The 23975-nt window shown below is 34.1% G+C and overlaps 1 protein-coding gene across 7 annotated transcripts in view; it reads left to right on the top strand.

Moving 5' to 3' along the window:
- The window catches only part of LOC106877920 (protein AF-10), a 70508-nt gene that overhangs the window by 25168 nt on the left and 21365 nt on the right, over positions 1-23975 (top strand). For 3 of the 7 annotated variants that reach the window (XM_014926989.2, XM_014926985.2, XM_014926982.2), the window contains exons 4-9: positions 3276-3397; positions 5639-5742; positions 5945-6038; positions 9717-9857; positions 14730-15349; positions 22680-22874. In XM_014926989.2, the coding sequence (XP_014782475.1) occupies positions 3276-3397; positions 5639-5742; positions 5945-6038; positions 9717-9857; positions 14730-15349; positions 22680-22874 (1276 nt within the window). The remainder of the gene's footprint in view (positions 1-3275; positions 3398-5638; positions 5743-5944; positions 6039-9716; positions 9858-14729; positions 15350-22679; positions 22875-23975) is intronic. The other 4 variants (XM_014926988.2, XM_014926987.2, XM_014926983.2 and 1 more) reach the window with 3 other exon arrangements.

Below are 23975 nucleotides of genomic sequence, written 5' to 3'. Positions count from 1 at the left end.
AAGAACATGTATACATGCATGTATATTTATATCTGATGTGTGCATGTATATGTATGCAAGTATGACGAGTATATTAATGTGATTGCAATAGCATATCTGGGGGTGGTGGGAATTTTGTGTTGGATTGAAGTTTGATGTTGCCTGGGGGGGGGGATACATACATAGGTATGTGTGTGCATGGTTACAGGGGATGCATAAGGTTAGCGTGTTGTTTTTGATCTATCTGGGTTTTTGGTAGTCAGTGGTTTGAAGTTCAACAAGAGGGTGTACATCTTATGGCAGTAATAAGATAGTTTGTATTTCTTGTTGATGGATGTTGCAGTTATGTGAAGAATTTCAGTCTTTCACAGAGACGGAGTTGGCAATTGCAGGTACTGGGTAAGTAAGGTGGCGGCCCTATTCAATGTTTGGGGTTTCATTCTCGAAGTTCAAACCTGGGGTCAGAAGAGGGTCAACGTCATAGTAATTTTTATCGCCATATCAGATTACCAAACCCTCCTGTCTCATACTTTGCATTCAAAACTGTAGCATTGGACAATAATATATCACTAGTCCAAACTACATGCATTTAATTCACTTTAATCCTCTTCAGTGGAAGGACCTTGAAAAAATCTGCGTAGACGCAGGGTGGCTGTGTGGTAAGAAGCTTGCTTCTCAACCACATGGTTCCAGGTTCATTCCTTCTGCGTGGCGCCTTGGGTAAGTGTCTTCTACTATAGCCTCGCGCTAACCAAAGCCTTGTGAGTGAATTTGGTAGACAGAAACTGAAAGAAGCCTATCGTGTGTGTGTGTGTGTGTGTATGTATGTATATGTATATAGTTATATGTGTTTGTCTCCCCACCATCGCTTGACAACCGATACTGGTGTGTTTATGTCCCCATAACTTAGTGGTTCAGCAAAAGGGTTGATAGAATAAGTACTAGACTTACAAAGAATAAGTCATGGGGTCAATTTCTTCGACTAAAACCCTTTAAGGCAGTGCTCCAGCATGGCTGCAGTCAAATGACTGAAACAAGTAAATGAATAAAGACTAATCACAAATTGAAAGTAACTTGATGCAAATGCAATTCCTAGATGCCTGTGCAGCAGAAATGTGCATCAGGCAAATTTAAATCGAATATACTGTACTTGACTAGAAATAATAAAAAAAAGTTATGCAGATGTACTAATCCCATATTCATTGTTACTATATTAAATATACACTTGGTTAAATATACATAATCGAGAGACGCGAACTCAGAATTTATCTATCGGATAAAATACAGGGGGATTGCTTATCTCAAGTAATTCTAGGTGCTCATTACAACTCAATGTGGTTAATCTTCACCTAGACTATAACTAAGGGCTTGAATAGTACCTGCCTGGATATTGTATCTCTATATGTATATTCGAAAGAATGAAGAAGCAAAACATAAGATATCACTTTAGAGTGTGTAGTTCATAATTCAAACATAACTGCAGAGTTCTTGATGCATAAAGTGTCTTATAGCTGTGCATATAGTGCATAGGTCATTGAGCAAAGATTTCCATATAAGCCAACTATTCTGTCATATGCTTTTACATGTACAAAAAAAAAAAAAAATACAGGAAGTTTTCTATTGATGGTGCATATATTGCCATTCAGTTGGGAGTTCTGATTTAAAAGCCCTGGTTGGTTTGTCTGTTCTGAGCATAGATGATAGAAACTTATTGCAATATCTATCTTTGCAGGACTTTACTTGGCTAGCTAAATGTATTTATTATTTAAATGCAATTGTAAGTGAAGTTATAAGCAGTATTTATAGGAAGCAACATGCAACTTCTGCACAGGCTAAACTATCATAAACACAAAAGAGGTGCAATCTATCTAATGGTGCCACTTTTATATAAGTATATAATGGTGTATTATATATTTATTGTATCTGAAAAATGTACCCACATTGGATTGTATTGATCTAATATCCTCAAAATATCGCAAAAGTGTGCTTGTAATAATTAACATGAAATATTGAGAAAATAAAGTTGGTATTGTTGCAGTGAAACACTGTTTTGTGATTTTCATTTTGTTAAAAATTTTAACAATGTCAAAACAATTTGTTTCTCATGAAAATGGAATGATTTAAAATGGGTTTATTTTACTATCTGAAAATTGAAAATGCTTTTTCATTTTAAGATTCAGAATCTTGCAACACTTTAAATTTAAAAACAGAAAATGAAGACTTTGATTGTTTGCTTTATAAGAAACCATTTAAGTAAAATAATGCATAAAACAAAAAGTTAGAGGTATTTTTTAAAAATCCACCCTTAAACTATAAATGCTTTGTCCTCCTGTGACATCATCATAGTGTGTGCTTCACTGAAAAAACTGAATAGTAAAATTAAGTAAAGACGTATTTAAGCACTCACCTATCAAAATCAAATTGATTTAGAAAAAAGAAAATCATGATTATGTGATTTCCACTGTATTGCCTTTACAAATGTTGCACTTTTAAGGCCTAAAACAGTAAAGTGCAAAAGTCACTTTGGAATTAACAGTTTTTCTCATTTAGGAAGTGTGAATTTTTCCAAAGTATTTTATACAGTAATTATAATAAATCTGACTAAACAATCCTTTTTCCATACATTGAAATACTATAGAAAGTCAGTGTGTATTGTAGTCTAGAACAGTGTTCTCTCTAAGTTGTGTACTTATGTGAATGCTCACATTTTATAACTGGGAAAGGAGGAAAATGTACACAAGGTAAAGGGAAATTGGACGTTTTTAAATTAAAAAATTTGAGTGGTTTTTACTCACATAGATATGCAGAAATTAGCGTTGTGTACAAATTTTGGCACAAACCTACTGCAGTAAATTAGGGGAAACATTGCTCTAGAACTGTTTTATTTTCCAATATTTTATTGTCTATTATTATTATTATTAGTGTGTTGTATACAGGAGTGCATATAACAAATAAATACAGTATTCTCTTAAATTTTTAATCAGTTCTTCTGTTACTGGCTATATTACTACTATTATTGTATTAACCAATGATGATAATGTTACTGGAAAAAGTAGGGATGCAATTGTAATTTTTATTGATAAATAATTTCATAAATTATTTATCAATAAAAATTACAATTGCAACTTATTTGAAAGCTTATTCCTGTTATCAGAGGAGTTTTCAATAAAGATATACATCTTCTACTGACTTTGAGTGTACGTTTCTGTATAAATATCTATGTGTCTGCCTGTATTAGCTCATATTCCAATTTTACTTGAATTTGGTGCAATAATTCTTACTTTTCTATTTTCTAGGGTGGTGTCATGTTGTTTGTGCACTATTTATTCCTGAAGCATGGTTTGCTAATGTACAAACTATGGAACCAATTGTATTAAAGAATGTTCCCCAAGAAAGGTTCAATAAGGTTAGAGACAAAGTAATAACTGTGTTTTTTATTCTCTTTACAACTCAACATTTTGTAATTTTTCCAATTTATTCTCATTTGAATTTTATTTAAAATGCTTTTGTTTAAATTTTGGATATCATAAGTTTTTATAAATTGTTTTAGCTAAATGGTTAAAACAAGGTATGTTGGTATTGAGCTTTTTTGCTTCATACTTCATTTAATTCCATATCAACATTGACAATGTGATAATTTATCTTTACCTTCAATTCATGAAAGAATCATCATATGATTATTGAAGATGGGATTGTGTGATAACAAAGACAATTTTAATGAAGTGTGTAGAGATATAGGTGCAAGTATGGTTGTGTAATTGAGAATTTTGCTTTGCAGTTAAATGTTTTGGGGTTCAAGGCACATAAGGCAAGTTTCCTCTAATATAGCTTTGGATTGACTAATACTTTGAGAATGGAGTTTGGAGGATGGAAACTGTTTAGAAGGCTGTCATATATACATGTTTGTGTATGATGTATGTATGCTTGCATTTATGTGCTTGACAGCATTGATAGATAAAAATAACCAGTATTATTTCAGAATGGCAACTTAGTCAATCAATAAAATGGTTCCAGGCAGAAATATATACTGGGATTGCTATGATTAACTAAAATAAAAGGTGGTGCCTTATCATGGCTATAGTCTAGTGACTAAAATCAAAGAAATAATAGAATAATGTATAAAACTCAGGTGAAGTTAAAGTAACTGATTGCATTACATTTGAATAAATAAATACTTGCAAGAAAAAGATAAAATTTTCTCATTTCATTTTCTTAGTGTACTCCTTTACCATAATTTTATTTTGTAAGTTGGTGGTAGATGGTATCTGTAGTAGAGGTTCATCAAATAAGACATGAGAGAAATGAATTAGTTTGATGAAACCTTATCGTTTAACACTACTTTCCATGTTGGCATGGGTTGAGTGGGTTGTTACGATTTGAATTAGTTCTTAATTGGTGTCATTGCCCTCCTAGATAATTCAGGGGTACACATCTCATAGTATGTTTCAATTTCTACAGTTCAATGTTCTTCCTACATCAACTATTTTACAATGGACAGGGGTACATTTTATCATGGCATCTGCATTATAGAGCTTGTGGTGTCCTTGACAAACAAGAATAAAGGCTTCTCCTAACCCTACAGCTACTGGGCTTGTTCCACGACTACTTTACAGAATGTATTTGGTGCATCTCATGGCACCAACATTAGTGAGGTTGCCTTTTATTCTTGCATTACAAAGTGGTCCTCACTACTTTGTCTTGTCTGTGTTTTTCAAGGTGAGTAGGAAAGTAATTGCAGAAGATGAAGAGACCAGAATATGAAAGGGGAAACAGCATGGTTGGAGTGACAATATGGTAAAGGAGAGAGAGATGGGAGAGATAGTATTGACTGTGGATAAAGAGAGGGAAAGATGTGAGTAGTTGTGGGTTGAAATTAAGGAAATATGACGGTCAATAATGAGCTGGGGAGGGGTGCTTGGGAATGGCAGCTAAAAGTATAGGAGGATAATATTCATTAATGAAAGAGATTGTGAGTGATAGGTAGTTAAGATAGCCATGGAAGGGAATGTTGAATGATGTCAATGATGTGTGCATGCACACACACGTCTATGTGAATGTTTACATTTGTACTTCTTCAAAAAAAATTCACTGAGCTACATATGGTGATCCTACTCTCATTTCCTTGTCAACAAATCATCTGTTAATTATGAGTCTTGGAAGCTGTGTTGAATTACTTGAAAAACAGGTTGGGGTCAGCAACTGGAAGGACATCTGGCTGTAAAACAAGACCTCAGTAATATATCTAACCCATGCTAGCATAAAGAAAAATGGACATAAAATGAATGAGGTCCATGATTACTAGCAATTGTTCATATTTTCATACCTGTTCATGCTAGCTTGAGAAAACAGGGAAAAAAGAAAGTAAAATGCTCATGTCTATACAATGGTGTATACTGTAATATTTTACTACATTCTGCTTGTTTTGTCTGTTTTTAATTATTTTCTATTTTTTACTCTAAAATCACATTTGGTCAAATTTAATTTTTCTTTTAAGTAATAAAAATTTCTGTAACCTTTTCTACTAAATATATTTACTGAAAATTTAATAAGTTATAAAATTATGTGTTGTTGTTTTCAAAGTAGTGGTTATAATTAAATATGTAATATAATTTAAAAGTAAAATATTGATTTTCTAAATATTTATATATTTGTTATTCAGGTGTGTTATATTTGTGAAGAACAAAGTCGTGAAAGTAAAGCTGCTACAGGGGCTTGTATGCAATGCAACAAAAATGGATGTAAACAAAATTTCCATGTCACCTGGTAAGGTTGTGAAAGTCCATGAATTGATAGATTTTATACTGTTTCTTTTTTAACTTGAAACGGTTCCATTACAACCTAAATTGCAATACATACAATTGAAATATTCTTGAATTAAAATGAGAATTTTGTAACTTGATTAGTTTTCACTAACCAAAATTTTGTTTTTGTTTGATTTGTCTCTGAATAATTACATTTCTTTCAGTGCTCAAGCACAAGGTCTATTATGTGAAGAAGCTGGAAATTATGGTGACAATGTTAAATATTGTGGATACTGTATGTATCATTATAAAAAATTGGTGAGTCATCTTATTTTTTTATTAACATATCCAATATTTCTCTGAAGATTTTGTTCTATTTTTGAATGTTCAATTACATGCTTCCTCAAATAGAAGGTTGGTTTATCATATTTGATTTGAATAAAAATGAAGGTAGTAGCTAAGTTATTCTTAAACATTGTTTAACCCTTTTGTTACCATTGGTAGGTATCAAAAGGGTTAATAATCATATTAAGATGTTTAAAACAATCTTGATATATACAAAATACCTTGCAAATGAATGGAGTAAATAGCTTTATATGCATGTGATGGACTCTTTTGTTGTATTCAATGCATAGGGACCAAAGAATTTTCCTTCTCAGAATGATCTTGTAAAATGTGGAGTAATCAAATCTCTTGAGCAGCCCACTGAGTTACTTGTTTAAAGTGGTAATAGCTTGTATGGGACCATTCACACTTTGGTACTGCTGATACCAACAGTTGGTGCAAGTATGCCATGAGACTGATGAGCAGCAGACCTCACTTGGATGGTTGTTGACTCTTGTGAGTTCCTCTGCCCTTTGATGGGTCTTGTTTTTTACCCCACAGGGTGTCCAGTAACTATCCTCTTTAGCAAGTTTGCTTGGTGAGGTTGCCAGTTTAGTCAACAACCCAACCATGTGACAGGCTGTATTAGGTTCCATGCGTGTATATGTACATATTTGGTTTGAAATATTATATACAATTATCTTTGAAATTAGTGTATTTTTGTAAAAATTCTTTTATAATTTATCTTAAAAAATTATAAAGATCTTTTGTTAGTTTTTGGCATTAATATTACTTCTTCCAAAATCTTGTATTACCCTATGCTTAGTACTACTACAAAATTGGTTTCATTGTCATAAGAAGTTTAATTCCTGTTTTTTCATATTGGCATCATATTGGACAGGTCTGCATATTGCCTTATGTGAGGTTCTACATTCTGAGAACAAACTTCATTATTTCCTTGGTGTTCCTTTGTTATAGTTATTTTCCGCTGTCATCTGAAATCGAAATCGAACTGAATCCGACGACTAGCACCCATGCCAACCTATCCTTCATTGGACACTAAACTCTGCCTGTGAAAACCTGTTGGGGCAAGTTAAATCGAAATCGAAATTGGACCATATTCGATGACTGGCACCTGCGCCAGTGGAGCACTAACAGCACTGTCCGAGCGTGTTCATTGCCAGAGCAACTGTCTGGCTCCCGTGCTAGTGGTCCGTAAATAGCATCATTTGAGCATAATCATTACCAGCGTCACCTTCTAGCACTTGTGCTGGTGGCATGTTAGCAAATCATTCAAGCGAGGTCGTTGCCAGTGCTGCTGGACTGGCTCCCATGCAGGTGGCACGTAAAAAACACCTTCTTGAGTGAGGCCGTTGCCAGTACCATGTGACTGGCCCTCGTGCCGGTGGCATGTAAAAGCACCCACTACACTCTCGGAGTGGTTGGCATTAGGAAGGGCATCCAGCTGTAGAAACTCTGCCAGATCAGATTGGAGCCTGGTGCAGCCTTCTGGCTTGCTAGTCCTCAGTCAAATCGTCCAATCCATGCTAGCCTGGAAAGCGGACGTTAAACGATGATGATGATGACTGTATAGTATTTTTTCACTCGGCACTCCTCATTCATTCACATCCATACCAGTGCAGCCACTCATTTTGCATACATTGACTAGTGCCTTTAGTTCTTACTTGCATATGTAGGTCACTTGCTTTTCTTGCAAATTTTTTATTGTATGTTCAAAAATCAAATTTCTCTTCTGTCTTTGTACATCTTCTGTATTCAGTACTCTTGTCTCACAATTTTGCAGCATTATGCTTCTTACATGTGCTTTGTACAGACTGTCAGTTGTATGTACAGAGAAACTCTTTGTTGTCAAAAGAATTGATAACTCTCTCAATTTCTTCTACCTTTTTCTTATTCCAGTTACTATGTTTTCACTACTCTTTTGGTATTTATAAGTCATCTAGGTAACAGAAACTACTACATCTAGTGAGCTGTCCAGTTTGTAGATTTCATTTCATGAATGCTGCAACTGCTAACTTCTTTTTATATCTCGTGCATTTAGTTTTTAATTTTTATCTTTATACCACTACTGCCATAGATAGGATATTAACAGTTTGTTAGGTAAATTTAATGTTTCAGTCAAATCAGTTTCATAAATTTATGAAACTAATAATGGAGAATATGTCAGAAATATGATGAAAGAAAAAGTTTTGGTTACCTGTGTGTGCCAAAAATGTAACTACATTTTTGTGTGCTTAGTTTTTGACTGTTACACAGTTTTGATTTCCTGTGTACATCTTTCTTTGATATTGAACAAAAATGTTATGCTTTCTTCATAATTAGTATTGAGGTCTTTAATATGCCTATAGTTCTCTTTCTTTTTCAGTGAATAGAAACCAGCTAATATAATGCACATATTTTGTACAAACATGGCAGAGTTAAATAATTTCAAGCCAAGTTCTGATTTTATTTCCTATATTAGTTATGAGGAAAGTGCATTTGATGATGGAAAAGTATAGAATAGACTTTAATTTCAACCACATTTCTGACATGGCCTACATTGTTATTATAAAGAATTTATGAAATGAATCTGATTTTGTAGTAGAAAATACATGTTATACATTTTTAGCTCTCCATATGCAAACAAAGCTGAAGTCAGACAATAGCAGAAAAGTGGCTAATCCACAATGATGGGAAACTCTATATGCCCAATGTGTCAGTTTTCCCTCAAATTATCCTTTGATGTATTTAATGCTATATTTGTTTATTTGCAGCTAGAGAAAGAAAGTATCATTAATTAGTGTCTGTCATCATCATCATGTGTGCGTACACACATAAAAAATAAAATCATCATTTAATATTTATTTTCTGTGCTGGCATAAGTTAGATGAATCAACAGGATTCTATGAGCCGGAGGACTGCTCTGTGCTCTAGTGCCAGACTAATTCATATTGTATTGTCTAACACTTCACTCTATAGTGGTTAGATATCAGGCGATCTATGAAGTTGGCAAGGCATGCTTTAAGTGGATTTCAGATATAAACATTTAGGGGATTAAGAGATTCTACATGAAATCCCAACAAACTCTGAATATTGAATTATCTTTTTCTATAATATTTGAAGTTTTTAATTTTTATATTTATACCACTACTGCCATAGATAGGATATTAACAGTTTGTTAGGTAAATTTAATGTTTCATAAATTTATGAAACTAATAATGGAGAATATGTCAGAAATATGATGAAAGAAAAAGTTTATTCAGTATTTTTGCTATATGCAATGCTCTGTTTTTTAGTTTTGGTAGAAGAAATTACCCATCATCTTTGTCACTATCTCTGAGGATCTCAAGTTAATCTCTAATTGTACAAGATTACGTTTTTTTTTTTTTTAATAATTAGATTTAGAATTAACAGAAATGAAGTAGCAAACAAGTTGAAGCAGTTACTTGAATGTAAAATTAAAATAAATAGGGAATCAATGACTGACAACCAATTTCTTGCAAATTGAAGCAATTTTTAACTAACATACATCATCCATCTGCATTATGTGTCCGTTATCCTCTTTCTGCATACATCATCATCATATTTGATTAATTTACAGCTATTGTCTTTGGTTATGCGTTTTTTAGCATGATATATTTGTAACTATAGATTGATGCTATATTTTTTTAGACTACTTTATCATATTTTCAGAAGAAAGATGCCAACATCAAAACCATTCCAGCATTTAAACCAATTTCTTGTGAGACTAGCACACCAGAAACTACACCAGAAAAGAATTTTCCTTCTCGGTTGGAACGAGAAAAGGCTAAGGTATATAACTTGCCATTGTTACTATTGAAAATTATTATTATTATTATTATTGTGCCTTATTTTAATATTATACTATCTTCTAGAATAACATCACTGTAATATATGAAATTAGGTCTGTGTTTTGTTCTTCATTTTATATTCTATACACCAACTTTTTCGGAAATAGCATAAAGTAGATCAAATTTATTATGCCTTTAATTTTATGTTAAGTTTGTTTATTTACAAGGGTAAAAGAAAAGAGCATTTATGTGTGTGTGTGTGTGTATCCATCCAAGTATCATACATATACACCATTGGCAGACAATTTATAGTGGTTTTCATTTGAGAAAAAAATCTCTTATGGACATGCTATTTTTAGAAAGACTATATATATATATATATATATATATCAGAGAGATAGCCAAAGCCTTCAAACTAGATTTGGTAAATGGAAACTGAAAGCAGCCTGTTGTGTGTGTATGTATCCTTGTCTTGACTTTAAGTGATGGCAGTAAACAAGTCTCATGATCATGCAAGTGATGTTGCTCATTTCTAATCTTCTCTGAAAAGCATTGGGAAATATTACCGTGCTTGGAAACAGTTGAGAGTTGGTGACAGGAAAGGCATCTTGCTGTAAAATTGTAGCTCAAAAATATATTTGTCTACCCTTTTAGCATATGAAAACAGACATAAAGATGAAACTAAGCAAATGAACTACATGCTCCCACTTGCCTGCTGCACAGTAACTCAAGCATAACCCTAACCCTAACCCTAACCCCAAACTGAGTGATATTGTTGGATGGATACTGAACAGAAGGCTGTTGTTTGTGTGTGTGTATGTAAATATGTATTAATAAAGATCAGGAGAACAGATTTGCACATTCATATTTTATTATACAGCTATTTGCAGTGTTCTTCCTTTGTAAGATTGCATTTAATAAAATTAACTATAGGTAGGATATTTAATTTCATATACAACAAGAAAATTATAAACATATAGATTAATAATTATAAAAATAAGTAATAAACCAGAAATGCAATTGAAAACCTCAAAAAAAAAAAGAATACTCTTCTAAATTGGCAGAATAGTAAGCTGAACTATAATACTAAGGAGTTCACCGGAACCCTTAAATTTGACATATTTTAAAGACCAAACCCAGCAATAAATACCTAACTGACTGAGGTAATCTTCAGGTCATGAGGAAATATAACCATTTATACCTCCTGAAAGATTCCTATTCAGTCAGTCTCGTAGTTTTCTTCAAATGATCTTCGAACAACAGCAAACAACGACCCTGAAGAAGCTGCACCAACAATTAACACTAAGATGCACACATAAGTGTGCAGCAAATGCAGCCAAAATGTGTCGGTCCAAGGGAAGAATACTACAAATAACTGTATAATAAAATATGGATGTGTTAATCTACGTTCTCCTGATCTTTATTAATTTCATTATTTTCTCTATGGAAACTATGCAGTCCCTTAAAGGACATTTGGATTTATCAAGTGAGGATAATAACTGAGTCTAGTAAATTATCACTAACTCAAGTATCACCAACATTTGCTGTGGTTAGCTAGCATTGACAACCGATCTAAGAGTTAACATGGTAACTGCCAGGATTAAATATCCATTGAAACCATTTTTGGGTGTATATGTCATCATTTAACGCCCGCCTTCCATGCTAGCATGGGTGTGTGTGTACGTAAATAGCACCATTTGAGCGATATCGCTACCAGTGTTGCCTTACTGGCACGGGAAAAAACATTCGAGTGAGATCGTTGCCAGTGCCGCTGGACTGGCTCCTGTGCAGGTGGCATGTAAAATACATCATTTTGAGCGTGGTCGTTGCCAGTACTGCCTGACTGGCCTTCGTGCCGGTGGCACGTAAAAGCACCCAATACACTCTCGGAGTGGTTGGTGTTAGGAAGGGCATCCAGCTGTAGTTACTCTGCCAAATCAGATTGGAGCCTTGTGTAACCATCTGGTTCGCCAGTCCTCAGTCAAATCGTCCAACCCATGCTAGCTTGGAAGGCGGACGTTAAATGATGATGATGTTGATGATATATATTTTCTTTACTACTAGTTTCAGCTTGAGAGCTGTGACCATGCTGGGGCAGGCATGGCTGTGTGGTAAGAAGCTTGCTTCCCAATCATAGGGTTCTTGGTTCAATCCTACTGTGTGGCACCTTGGGCAAGTGTCTACAACAATAGCTTCAGGCTGACCAAAGCCTAGTGATTTGGTTGATGGAAACTGAGAGAAGCCCATCACATTGTTGTTTGGTGAAAGACAGTGGTAAAATAAGTACTGGGGTTGATTCATTCAACTAAACATTCCTCAGGGTGGTGCCTCAGCATGGCCGCAGTCTAATGACTGAAACAAGTAAATGATAAAAGATTTATGTATATGTATGTATATATGTACATGTATGTGTGTATGTATATATATATATATATATATATATATATATATATAAAATTCAAATTACGATAAACGTAAACAAACGAACGAAGTTTGCTTTTAGAAGCGTTGAGATGTCTTAGAAAGTTAAAGAAGTGATTTTAAATTCTCAATTGCAGGATAATGCTAATAATATAGCCTGAACAGGATAAACTACTATTTTGCAGAAAAAAAGTGTCGGTGGTTAGCTATATATATATATATATATATACAGGGTGGTGCAAAAGTAGGTATACAGTTATGAAAAAAGAAAACTCGTACAATACTTTTTTATTTTTATCAAAAAAATTAAAAGTTATGATAAAAAGATTATTGACATTGCATAGGAGAATGTATTGTCAGCCATTGATGAAATAAACTCAAACTCTGCAACAGACCCATATGGACTCCCAGCAATTCTGTTAAAAATATGCAAAACAATTGCAAATGCTTTTCCAAAGTTTCCTTGAATGCAGTACATTTCCTTGAACATTAAAAGAAGGAATAATCTGCTCTGTCCACAAAGGGGGAAGCAGAGCAGATGCTATAAACTACAGGCCTCTCTCTCTGACCTCACATGTTAGTAAGATCATGGAACGCATTGTTTTTGACTGACTACGTTCCTGGAAGAAAATGACTTGCTAACAGACATGCAACACGGCTTCCATCTTGGAAGGAGCTGCCTAACACAGCTACTACAGCACTTCGACTGTACTAAAATAACAGCTCAACCACTTAAATGTGGATGTGGTATATCTCGATTTGCCAAGGCTTTTGAAAAAGTCAAGCATGGGATGATATGTCAGATTGCATGACCTTGGTATCACTGGGAGAGTGGTTGCATGATTTCCTGTAAGGCAGAAGTCAGAAGTCACAGCAAATGGTGCTCTCTTTAAAGTGTCACCAATCCTCAGCAGAGTCCCTCAGGGAACAGTGCTGGGACCACTACTGTTTGTGGTTGCTGTCTTGGACATGTCCTCAGCCTTAGAGTCAGCTACACTGACGATACAAAAGTATCACAGACAGTCAAGGATCCTACCAACATCCTAAGACTGCAGATTGACCTGAACACAATATATAAATGGGCAGATGAGAATAATATGTAGTTCAATGCTTCAAAATTTCAAGCACTCTGCTGTCAGCCCACAAACAAACTACAACTGAAGTACATGGGACCAGCAGGCGATGTAATCCCAAAGTTAGTCGGTGCGCAATCTGGGAATCCACTTGAGCATTGATGCAACTTTCCATGTGCACATTGCTCAGATGGCAACACTATGCAGATGGGTGGCAGGTTGGATCTTTAGATCCTTCAGGACCAGGAACAGAGACACAATGCTTCTACTTTGGAGAACCTTTGTCCTCAGTTGTCTGGACTACTGCTCCCAACTATGGTCACCACAGAGCGTAAAACTAATTGTGGAACTAGAGGCAATCCAACGCCACTACACAAAGAAGATTGACTCGGTAAAACACAGGGGCTACTGTGAGAGGTTAAAGTAACTGGGACTCTACTCCCTGGACAGGAGACATGAGAGATGTGCAGTGCTGTACATATGGAAAATAATGGAGGGTCTAGCTCCAAATTTCGGAATCGAAATCTACAACAATCCCTGAACTGGACAGTACTGCACAGTACCAAAGTCCCGTCTTCTCCACTGAGGATACAAACCTAATATTATAAGAGCTTGGGATTCAAGGGACCACAACTTTTTAATGCCTTATCACAGAACATCAGGGATCTGCGAGGTGTAAACATGGAAGTCTTCAAAAAACGTCTGGACAGTTTTTTATCTGTAATGCAGGATGAACCCACATCACGGCAGGAGATACAAAGAAGAGCGGCAATGTCCAGCTCGCTACTTCACCAGAAGCAATATTAGAAAAATCCCCAGATGCAGTAAAGGCGGTACATCAGCAAGCCTCAGCCTCTGACTGCAACTGGTAAAAGATAAAAGATAGTTGTGATGAATGTATTATTATGATTAATGACACTGAAAAAATTTAAAATGAGGCTAACTAATTTAATGTGCCAATAATTTTAATGAATTATGTATTATAACATTGATGTGATACTTACTTTTGCACCCCTGCTGTATATAAATATGTGTGTGTGTGTTTTTGTTTACATACATGCATGTATGTATGTATGTGTGAACATTGATATAACTCATTGTGCATTTTTGAAGACTAATGGAATAAAAATAAATCCCTCACTGACAAAAAACAAAAACATTCTGCCATAAAGTTTGGCCTCATATAAGTGAGGGCTTTTATGAGCATTTGACCTTATATTGTTTGAATTCATTCTTGCATGGGGCAATGATGTTAAATGGATGTATTATGATATAAGAAGTGAAAATTCAATATCTTAATTTCTGTTGCATCTGCTTCAAAAATAATGCTTTTTCTAGATAAATAAGCAATGCTAATTAGCTTTTCTTTCTGTTTTCAGCTCCGTGATATGAAAGCTGATAGTAGTTATTTCCACCCAAGTAATTTGTCTAATCATCCCAGCTCATTAACAAGTTCTGATCGGGAACGTCTTCTTCCTAATATTGCTCATGATAGAAGCAGACCTCCTAAATTATTGTCTACTCCTCCTCAAGGGCCAAATCAGACACAGTCTGAATCCTCTCTCACAACACCTGGAGAATTTGATGGATTTAATGAAGCTGAAAGTAAGAATCATTCTGTTCCACCTACTACCACATCGTATGACAGCTGTAGAAGTGATTCTTCAGTAACATCGCAACACAGTTCTGATCTAGCTTCCAAAGGACCTGGATCTACTTTGACTGCATCAGAAAATAAACTTATTATGGATGCTAGATTCACAGTATTACCTGAAGCCAGTCGTTTACTTACTTCACCATCAAATGGATCCTTTACAACTACTGTTACAACTGTTCAAAATAGTATGGTTTCTTCTCAACCTCAAACGACATTCTCCAGTAACTATGACAGTTATCTTAGTGGTAACCATGTAAGTGCTTCAACAACCGGACTTAATGGTGTAACAACAGTTGTAAATAGCAGCCTTGAGCAGACTCAGGGGAAAAGACAGCGATCAAGGTAAAAAATTACATGTCTTTATCACATCTGTGTTTGTTGAAAGTAAAATGCTTTCTTATCACTTGTCACTGTGCTGGCATAGAGAATTAAACTTCAAATTTGGTAATTTTACAGATACATGTGCAGTAATTGATTGATAACAATCCTACTTATGGCCCCATTTGTTATTAAGATATTGTTAATTTATTGCTTTACATATTTGCATATGTTGATAATGTCTCCTTTAGCTGTAACCAAGTTATGTAAACACATGTACACAACTCAATAGTGCTGGTTAAATGTTGCTTGGTTACCTTGCATATTGTTATATTGTGTATATAAATACACACAACATATACACATACATAGAAAAATGGCCAACATCTACTGAAGACAGAATTAAGATTAATGTATTTATATTAAGTAATAACAACATAAAAACTAGGAACGAATTAAGCTATTCATATTATTGATTACTTGTAAACAATTTTGTTGTGGAAGAGTTTCATTGGTTCAGTCATTTTTAATGCATATTTATCAACTTTTGAGAGAAAAAGGGAGAAAACTGCTCTGATTGGATTCAAATTTAGACTATAGAAATATAAAACTAAATACTAAAATGTTCTGCTATCTCTGTCAATATCCTGGATTTTTTGTCTTTTTCAGAGACTAGGAATTTGAAGGGTGTATATAAAATTGCATTATTTCTAATTTGAAAAGAAAGTAGATAGCAACACTGTTATCATTTTAGTGTCACACAGATATGGTTATTAAAAACTAATGATTGAGATCTTACTCAAATTAGTGACTATATTTTGGGCATAAAACATATTTGTATTATGAGAGTTCAATGAGGAAAGTTGATTGATAATGATAATAAGTTCAAAACTTATGGGAATCATGATCATCAGTATAGCTGGAACAAAATGTCTCATCATATAAATAATATAAATAACTACATATAAATTCTGTGTTATATAGGTATAAATCTGGGTATGGTACTTTACATGTGCAAATACTAATTGTATTAAATTGAAAGAATGAATTCTTGTCCTATGAGTAGTGTAGGTCATATTAAATTTGTAGCAGACTGAAGTCTTTCTTGGTTACATGAAATAAACTGAGGTTTTATGGGACAATTTAAATGATATGAAAAATTTAAAGTTTCTATGAAATCAGGAATTGAAAGGTCATCTACTTCTAAAATGTGCAATCTTTGTGGCAGTTGTAGTTCATTACTTTTTGTAGTGTTTTATTGTTGCTAAATTAGATTCACTTTGAAATGGTGTAAAAGTGAAGAGCTGTGTATGTGTGTTATTTAAAGAACAATGCTGTTAATATTTGGGAACAATAATGATTGGAGGAGTGGGGGTGGATTGACAGCATACACTGAGATGCTCAAGGGATACACCTTACATAAGATATAGAGCTCACCGATGAATTTTTTTTCCAGAAGATCTAAAACATTCATAACGCATTGCACATGTCAAGGGAAATAACTTTGCTGAATGCAACGTTTTTAAAGTGTAGATAAACTCTCTATTATATTGTGCCTTGCCTGGGAAACATTGAAAATTTTGGAGTGAAAATTCAGTGATTCACTAGTTTAGAAAAGTTATTTATCTGGGTAATATAAAGTTCATTTGCAAGTTCTTTCTATAACTTTGGATAAGTGCTCAGAGAAAAAGGCTGAAGAATTTGTTGAGGGCAAAGTAATTTTTAGAGTACAAATTTTTAGTTATTGCCTTAGTGAGATAAAAATAACCTGAATTTTTCTGTATAATAGACAAAAAAATGTGGTGGTTTTTGCAGCAGGTTTGTTGTATTTGTATTAATGTTTTATTTGAGTCGGACAGAATGGTTTGAGTTAAGTTATGAAGATCAAATTAAAAAAGAAAAAGATTTCTGTCAAATAGTTTGTAAAACATTAGTTTGATATAAACTTTTAATAATGTAAACCATGTAATAACAAAAATGTTGATTGAAAAATCAAAGAAAAATTAATGCATTTTATTTTTTTATTAATAAAACTAAAATATATAAAATGTGAAAATGTTAATTATCATTTCTTTGGACACAAACAAAAATATTAAAGATATGCAATCTAACTCATATAGATCACTATAGTTAGGGTTAATTATTTTTGTACATTATTTGAAATTCTTGCTTATAATGAATGCACAAAAAAAAAAATATAATATTATTTTAGGTGTCCATTATTATTGTTTTCACTTTGGTACTAATTTAATGTTCTGCATATTTCTAATGCATCAAATGGCTGCTTTACTGTTTATTTAAAACAAACTTAACAAATATTAGTCAAAATTATAGTATTCTACAGTATGTCTTATAGTTATGAGGTGACAGGTGTCGTTAAAGTCAGTAAATGGGACTATTATCAACATAGATAAATACTTAAGAAATCAGATATGAGATGTGTAGTACAAATAGAATAGAGAGGTTTATGGTCAAGCTTGTGGCAGTGGAGATATTCTTGTGTCCCCTCCCCAGACCATATCCCTGCTCACCGCTATTCGGGTGGAGATGGCTATCTACAAGTGCAAACCCTGTGAGTCAGTCGCTGTTCCAGTGCATCTCCCTTGCCATCATCCCAGGCAACGCCTTTTCCATTTTGTTTGCTGGGTCCATCAGTGGTCTGAATTCCAGGAAATTGTATGTTCCACAACTTAATGTAAAGTTACCCCATATAAGTTGCTTCCATCACCATACAGATGTAACAGACTGTTATGGTATCTGAAATATTGACTTATGACATAGTAAGAATGTAGTAAGAATATTCTTACATGTGAAGTATCTGATCCATATAGTCATATAAATTATTCCCTGTTATTAATTCAATTTCTCCTTGTTTTTAAGAAGTTACCTTCTCAGATCATTGTTTATATTTGCCAACTTGTTTTTCCTTTGTAGCACTTTCATAAATTACAATAATCACTTTTAAAAAACTTGAATGCAATTCAGATTTTGTTTCTCAGAGAAAGCAGAAAGTCAGGAATGACTTAGTGAATGTGCTGTATTTCATTTTGTTAATGACAGCAAGTTAATTAACCTTGCTGCTTTATGACAAACTACTATTTTGGTCTTGTTTTCATGTGGGTTGACCAATAGTTCTGCAAGGATTGTTAATAGAAACGTTTTATTTGAGATGGACAGAATGGTTTGGGTTAAGTTATGAAGATCAAATTTAAAAAAAAAGGATTTCGGTCAAATAGTTTGTAAAACATTAGTTTGATATATAATTTTAATAATGTAAGCCATGTAATAACAAAAATGTTGATTGGAAAATCAAAGAAAAATTAATGCATTTTATTTTTTTATTAATAAAACTAAAATATATAAAATGTGAAAATGTTATTTCTTTGGACTCAAACAAAAATATTATGCAAAAAAAAAAAAGATATGCAATCTAACTCATATAGATCACTATAGTTAGGGTTAATTATTTTTGTACATTATTTGAAATTCTTGCTTATCTCCAATTTCTTCTCAGCTTAAACATTCTTGAAATTAAAAGTTCATATGAAATTATCATTTGTGATATTACTATCACCAACATCTTTATTATGAAAAGTATTTTGTTCCACAGATTGTAAAATGTTTAAATGTGAATTTCTTTCTTTTCTTTTTCCTTTTCTTTTAAAGTAAATTGAATTGTATATATCAGGTTAGTGTTGCTGGGGGAGGGGGGAGGGAAGTAGTCTGTCTAAAGCAATGTTTTTATGGGGTTGGCATTTTTAGGGCAGCACACACACTGGCTAAGCCACTGATATATATTAAATTTTCACATATAAGTTTGTATATCTTTTTGTTTTTGATTGAAATGAGCTTTGATTTTTGACTATTTTAATTCATGTATTCAATACACACATACATTTATATATATGTATTTACTCTATTAGAGTGCTTTGACTTTCTCAGTCTTTTGACTTATTTCCACTGGTAACCATCTAAACCCAAATTACAATGTATAATAAAGCTGCCCAGACCCTGTGCCACAAAGGTTCTTAAGACAATTTGCTAATAAACAACTCCCATCATCATCATCATCATCATCGTTTAACGTCCGCTTTCCATGCTAGCATGGGTTGGACGATTTGACTGAGGACTGGTGAAACCGGATGGCAACACCAGGCTCCAGTCCGATTTGGCAGAGTTTCTACAGCTGGATGCCCTTCCTAACGCCAACCACTCAGAGAGTGTAGTGGGTGCTTTTACGTGTCACCCGCACGAAAACGGCCACGCTCGAAATGGTGTCTCTTATGTGCCACCCGCACAAGCCAGTCCAGGGGCACTGGCAACGATCTCGCTCGAAAATCCTACAGGAGCCAGTCAGGCGGTACTGGCAACGGCCACGCTCAAAATGGATAACCATTTCTCAATGCTTCAATTTTATTGAGATTTATAAACACAGAATAAATGCTGATTATGGTGCTATAATATTAATTTTATTTACTAGACAATGTAATATATATATATTTTGATACTGTAAGAAATTTTAAGTAAAAAAAAAGTCAAAAGCAGCATAAAACATAGATTTAATCCACTGCCCAGTTTAACACCATTACTTGGTTTATGGGTACCTTTAGTAGACTCTGTTGCAAGAAGTTAGGTTAGTTTGTGGATATGAGGATAACTCCCTGCCACTAATCATAGAATCATTAGTATTGTTCTTTCTTCTTTAAGACATGAGCAAAATATGACATGGTACCACTACAACCTCAACAATATAGTATAGTCTTTGACATATCTCTTATATACTATGCTTTTTGTTTCACATTCTGTGGTAAGAGATATGATCTAACTGACCAAAGCTGTGGAAGTTTATAAAATACTGATTTTAACAAGTAACAGTCATTGTTATTATGATCATTTTTTTGTCTCACTTATACTTGCATAGCTTGAACAAGTCTGCTTTACTGTTCATTGTCACCTGGTTCAATCTTTTGTCATCTGCATTCGTCTTCAAATGACATTACATGTCTATACCAACCGAGTTTTTTTTCTCTTGTGTACATTAATTTCTAATATCCAATCACTCATTTCACTCACTTTTAAATTTTATATGCAGATTAACATTGTACTTCCACTATACTTAAAAACTTTCTCTCCAGCCTCTACAGACATACTCAGAGTAATGACCCACTTAATACCCTATAGCATTAAACTTCTTACAATTCATCCCAATTAATTTTCTCTGGAAGAGATCTGTTGCCAGCAGTAGTAACTTTTCTGTGAATTCCTTTCATTCCTTGCTTACTTGAGCAATTATGCTTTCGATTCAGCTATTCTAGATTAGAAACAATCAATTATATCTAGTAAGTCATGTGAGGAATTCATGGATCTCATTTTTATCTATTGCTCTTACTGTTAACTACTTGTACATAGAGTGCATTTGAAGTTGTCTATGCCAGTTATGGGCAAACAGTGGCCCATGGTACTTTCTGAATGGTATGCCAAATGAAAATTAACTTGAATTTTTTTAGTAGTGCAGCCTGCCTGATGACAAGTAAGTCTCATGTGCCCCCTCATCATCATTAAACATCTGTTTTCCATGCTAGCATGGGTTGGGCAGATTGACAGGATCTAGCAAGCCGGAGGGCTGCACCAGACTCCAGTCATCTGTTTTGGCAAGGTTTTTATGGCTAGATGTCTTTCTTAATGCCAACCACTTTACAGAATGTACTGAGTGTTTTTATGTGGCACCAGCACAAGTGCTCTTCTTATGTGGAGCTTTTTTACATGGCACTGGCATGGGTGCTTTTTACGTGGTGCTAGCACAGGTGCTTTCTACATGGTACTGGTACAGGTGCTTATTACGTGGTGCTGGCCAAGTACTCATGGGGTTGCCAAGAGGCCTGCAAGACGAGAGTGAGAGTGGCCGTGTGCCAGACAAGAGGTTGGAATATGATAGAGGGTCAGGGATAGCTCTATTACTACAAGGGAGATACTTGGCTACCTCAGTAGAACAAGGAAGCATAGGGAGGTGGGACAGAGATAAAGATAAAGAGACCAAGAGAGGGTCTACTGACAAGGAACAGAGGTTGTTGAGTATAGGTAGCACAGAGGGGATAGAGGAGATGTACCATAAGTGTGTGAGGGGAAATATTTAGAGATAGCAAGTGATGTTGAACGGGGGCGAGGTGCAGTGGCTGGTGGAGGTGTTGGGGAGATGGTTGTGTATGAGGTTTACCAGAGGACAGAATTTTGTGAGAGGGAGTAGGGTTATGGCCGTAAAGGATATGATTTTACTTAACTTGTGTCTTCTGTAGCACAACAAATCATTAAATGTTTCAGTCTCTTGTAATTTCCTCAGTGAGACTGAATAACTGAAGATCTTTTCTCACCATTTTGTCTCACATCTTCCTTGGTCTCCCCTTTCCACAGGCTCCCTTCACAATCAGAGATCACTTTATGTAGCCTTCTCTCTTTCACACTACTTCTCATGCCTCTTATACCCAATTTTTCTCTTAAATCGTTTACACTCTGTTGTACATGCACACTGACATTATCCATCCAGCAGAGCATGCTGGTTTCATTTCTTTCAAACCTTTGCTTGTCCCATGTAGTCACAGCCCATGTTTCACTGCTATGTAGCATAGTTGTTTGGACACAGGCATTATACAATCTGCCTTTCACTTTGAGGGAGAGGTCCTGTGTTACTAACAAAGGTAGCAGCTCTCTGAACTTTGCCCGGCCTATTTTTATTCTAGCAACTATGCTTTTGGAGCTTCCTCCTCCACTACTAATTTGGTCGCCTAGGTAATGGTAGCTATCTACTCTTTCTAAGGATCCCCCCAGACATTGAGAGAATCTATTTTCTATATGTTCCATTGAGTGTGCAGCTTTTATTTCCTTCCTACTTTGGGATTTTGTGCTTGTTGGTATTAACTAGTATTTTGGTATTTATCATTTTGATCTTCAGACTTTTGAACTTTATCTCATTCCATCAGGCTTGGGAAGTTTACTGCAGTTTTTGATTAATTCTGTTACAATACCAAATCATTAGCATGTCCTGAACTTGTACTATTGTCTGGAGGGATATAAGGAATTGTTGAGGCTGAAGACAGTACTGATTCCTAATTTGTAAATTAATGGTTAACATTTTAATAAAAATGTTATTAGATATTATACACTAATTTGAAACTGAAACCTTCACCCCAACAAGTGTACTGGTATAGCCTATTGTTCTTTCAGATTAAAATTTGTGCTTATAATGTCTAATTAGTATTTTCCTAAAATAAATAGTATATAAATATTTGTTCATATTTTTTTGTTTACTTTTTAATTTTCTATATTTACAAACTACTTATTTCTATTCTCTGTTGTAAAGATCTGCAGAAAAACAAGATAAGAAAAACAAGAAGAACAAATGTCAGCAGTCATCTAACAATAACAAAAGCAAAAGTAATAAAGATATTTTGGCTACTACATCACCATCATCTTCTTCAGACATGTCTCCCTCTGACAGCAAGAAAACTTTGGCGCAGAAAAAATCAGATGCTCCCATCACATCTGGTCCACTTGGGTAAGATTTATATTTTAGCATAGATGAAAGTGGTATAATTAATACTGAGACTAGCAATAATGGGAAATGTAAAAATGTACATTTGCTTTCCTGAATTATCAAAATGAATAAAGTAGATGCTGTTTTGTTTTTTTTTTCATTTATTTTTCAAAACAGTATTTGGAGATTCTAATTATACAAAAGAGAAATGAGAACTGTTTTTTCACTTCCTGCTTACATATATGATGCTTCTTGAGAAAATATAATTTCTTGCATTATAACCTAAATGTTAGGTTTTATATGCCACATTTATATATCTCTTTTTCATATTTGTGAACTGTATTCAAATATATTTAACCTTAACATCCATTGTACACTGCATTACATTATGTAAAAAGAGACCAATAAACAGTACTAATACATGTACTTGTTTAGCAAGATTCCTGATGTGAAATTGTGTGTTGAAACATATTGTTATATTTGGAGATGGTCTTTTTTTTTCTGTGAATTAGCTACATGCACTATATACTTGTCCTTCACTTCAGTTTTATTATTATTCTTATTTTAGTGTCCTTCATCTGAAATCTTTTGTCACACATCCTGTGACCTCTTCAGTGACTCTCAACAGGAGAAGACACATGGGATGGTAAGTTGCTGAAAAGGTCACAGAATATGTGACAAAAGATTTCAGATGAAGGACACTAAAATAGGAATAATAATAATAATAAAGCTGAAGTGAAGAATAAATATATAGTTTGTGGTTAATTGGCAAAAAAAAAAAAAGAAAAGAAAAATGACCAAATCCAAATACAAGTACTAACACAAATTTATGTTATGATAATAGGATTTATATGATAGGATGAATAAAAAAATGTGAGCTATAACAATCTTAAAGGGAAGACAAGTAAAAACATTTTTAAGTTCTTCATTTTATCATGCCACAAAAATTTGATTTGAAAATGTAAGACTCACATGTTCTCTGTGAAACAAACCTTTTAAATTTTCTTAAATCTGATGTTATAAGAAATTATATTTTTTCAAGGTGTATCATTTAGTGTGTATGTATGTATGTGTGAATATATATATGTGTGTGTGTGTGTGTGTGCATGTGTGTATGTGTGT

Source organism: Octopus bimaculoides, chromosome 8 (genome assembly GCF_001194135.2).
Source record: "Octopus bimaculoides isolate UCB-OBI-ISO-001 chromosome 8, ASM119413v2, whole genome shotgun sequence".
Taxonomy (NCBI): Eukaryota; Metazoa; Mollusca; class Cephalopoda; order Octopoda; family Octopodidae; genus Octopus; species Octopus bimaculoides.
Note: the sequence above shows the minus strand (reverse complement) of the source record. Positions and strands in the feature narration are given on the sequence as shown.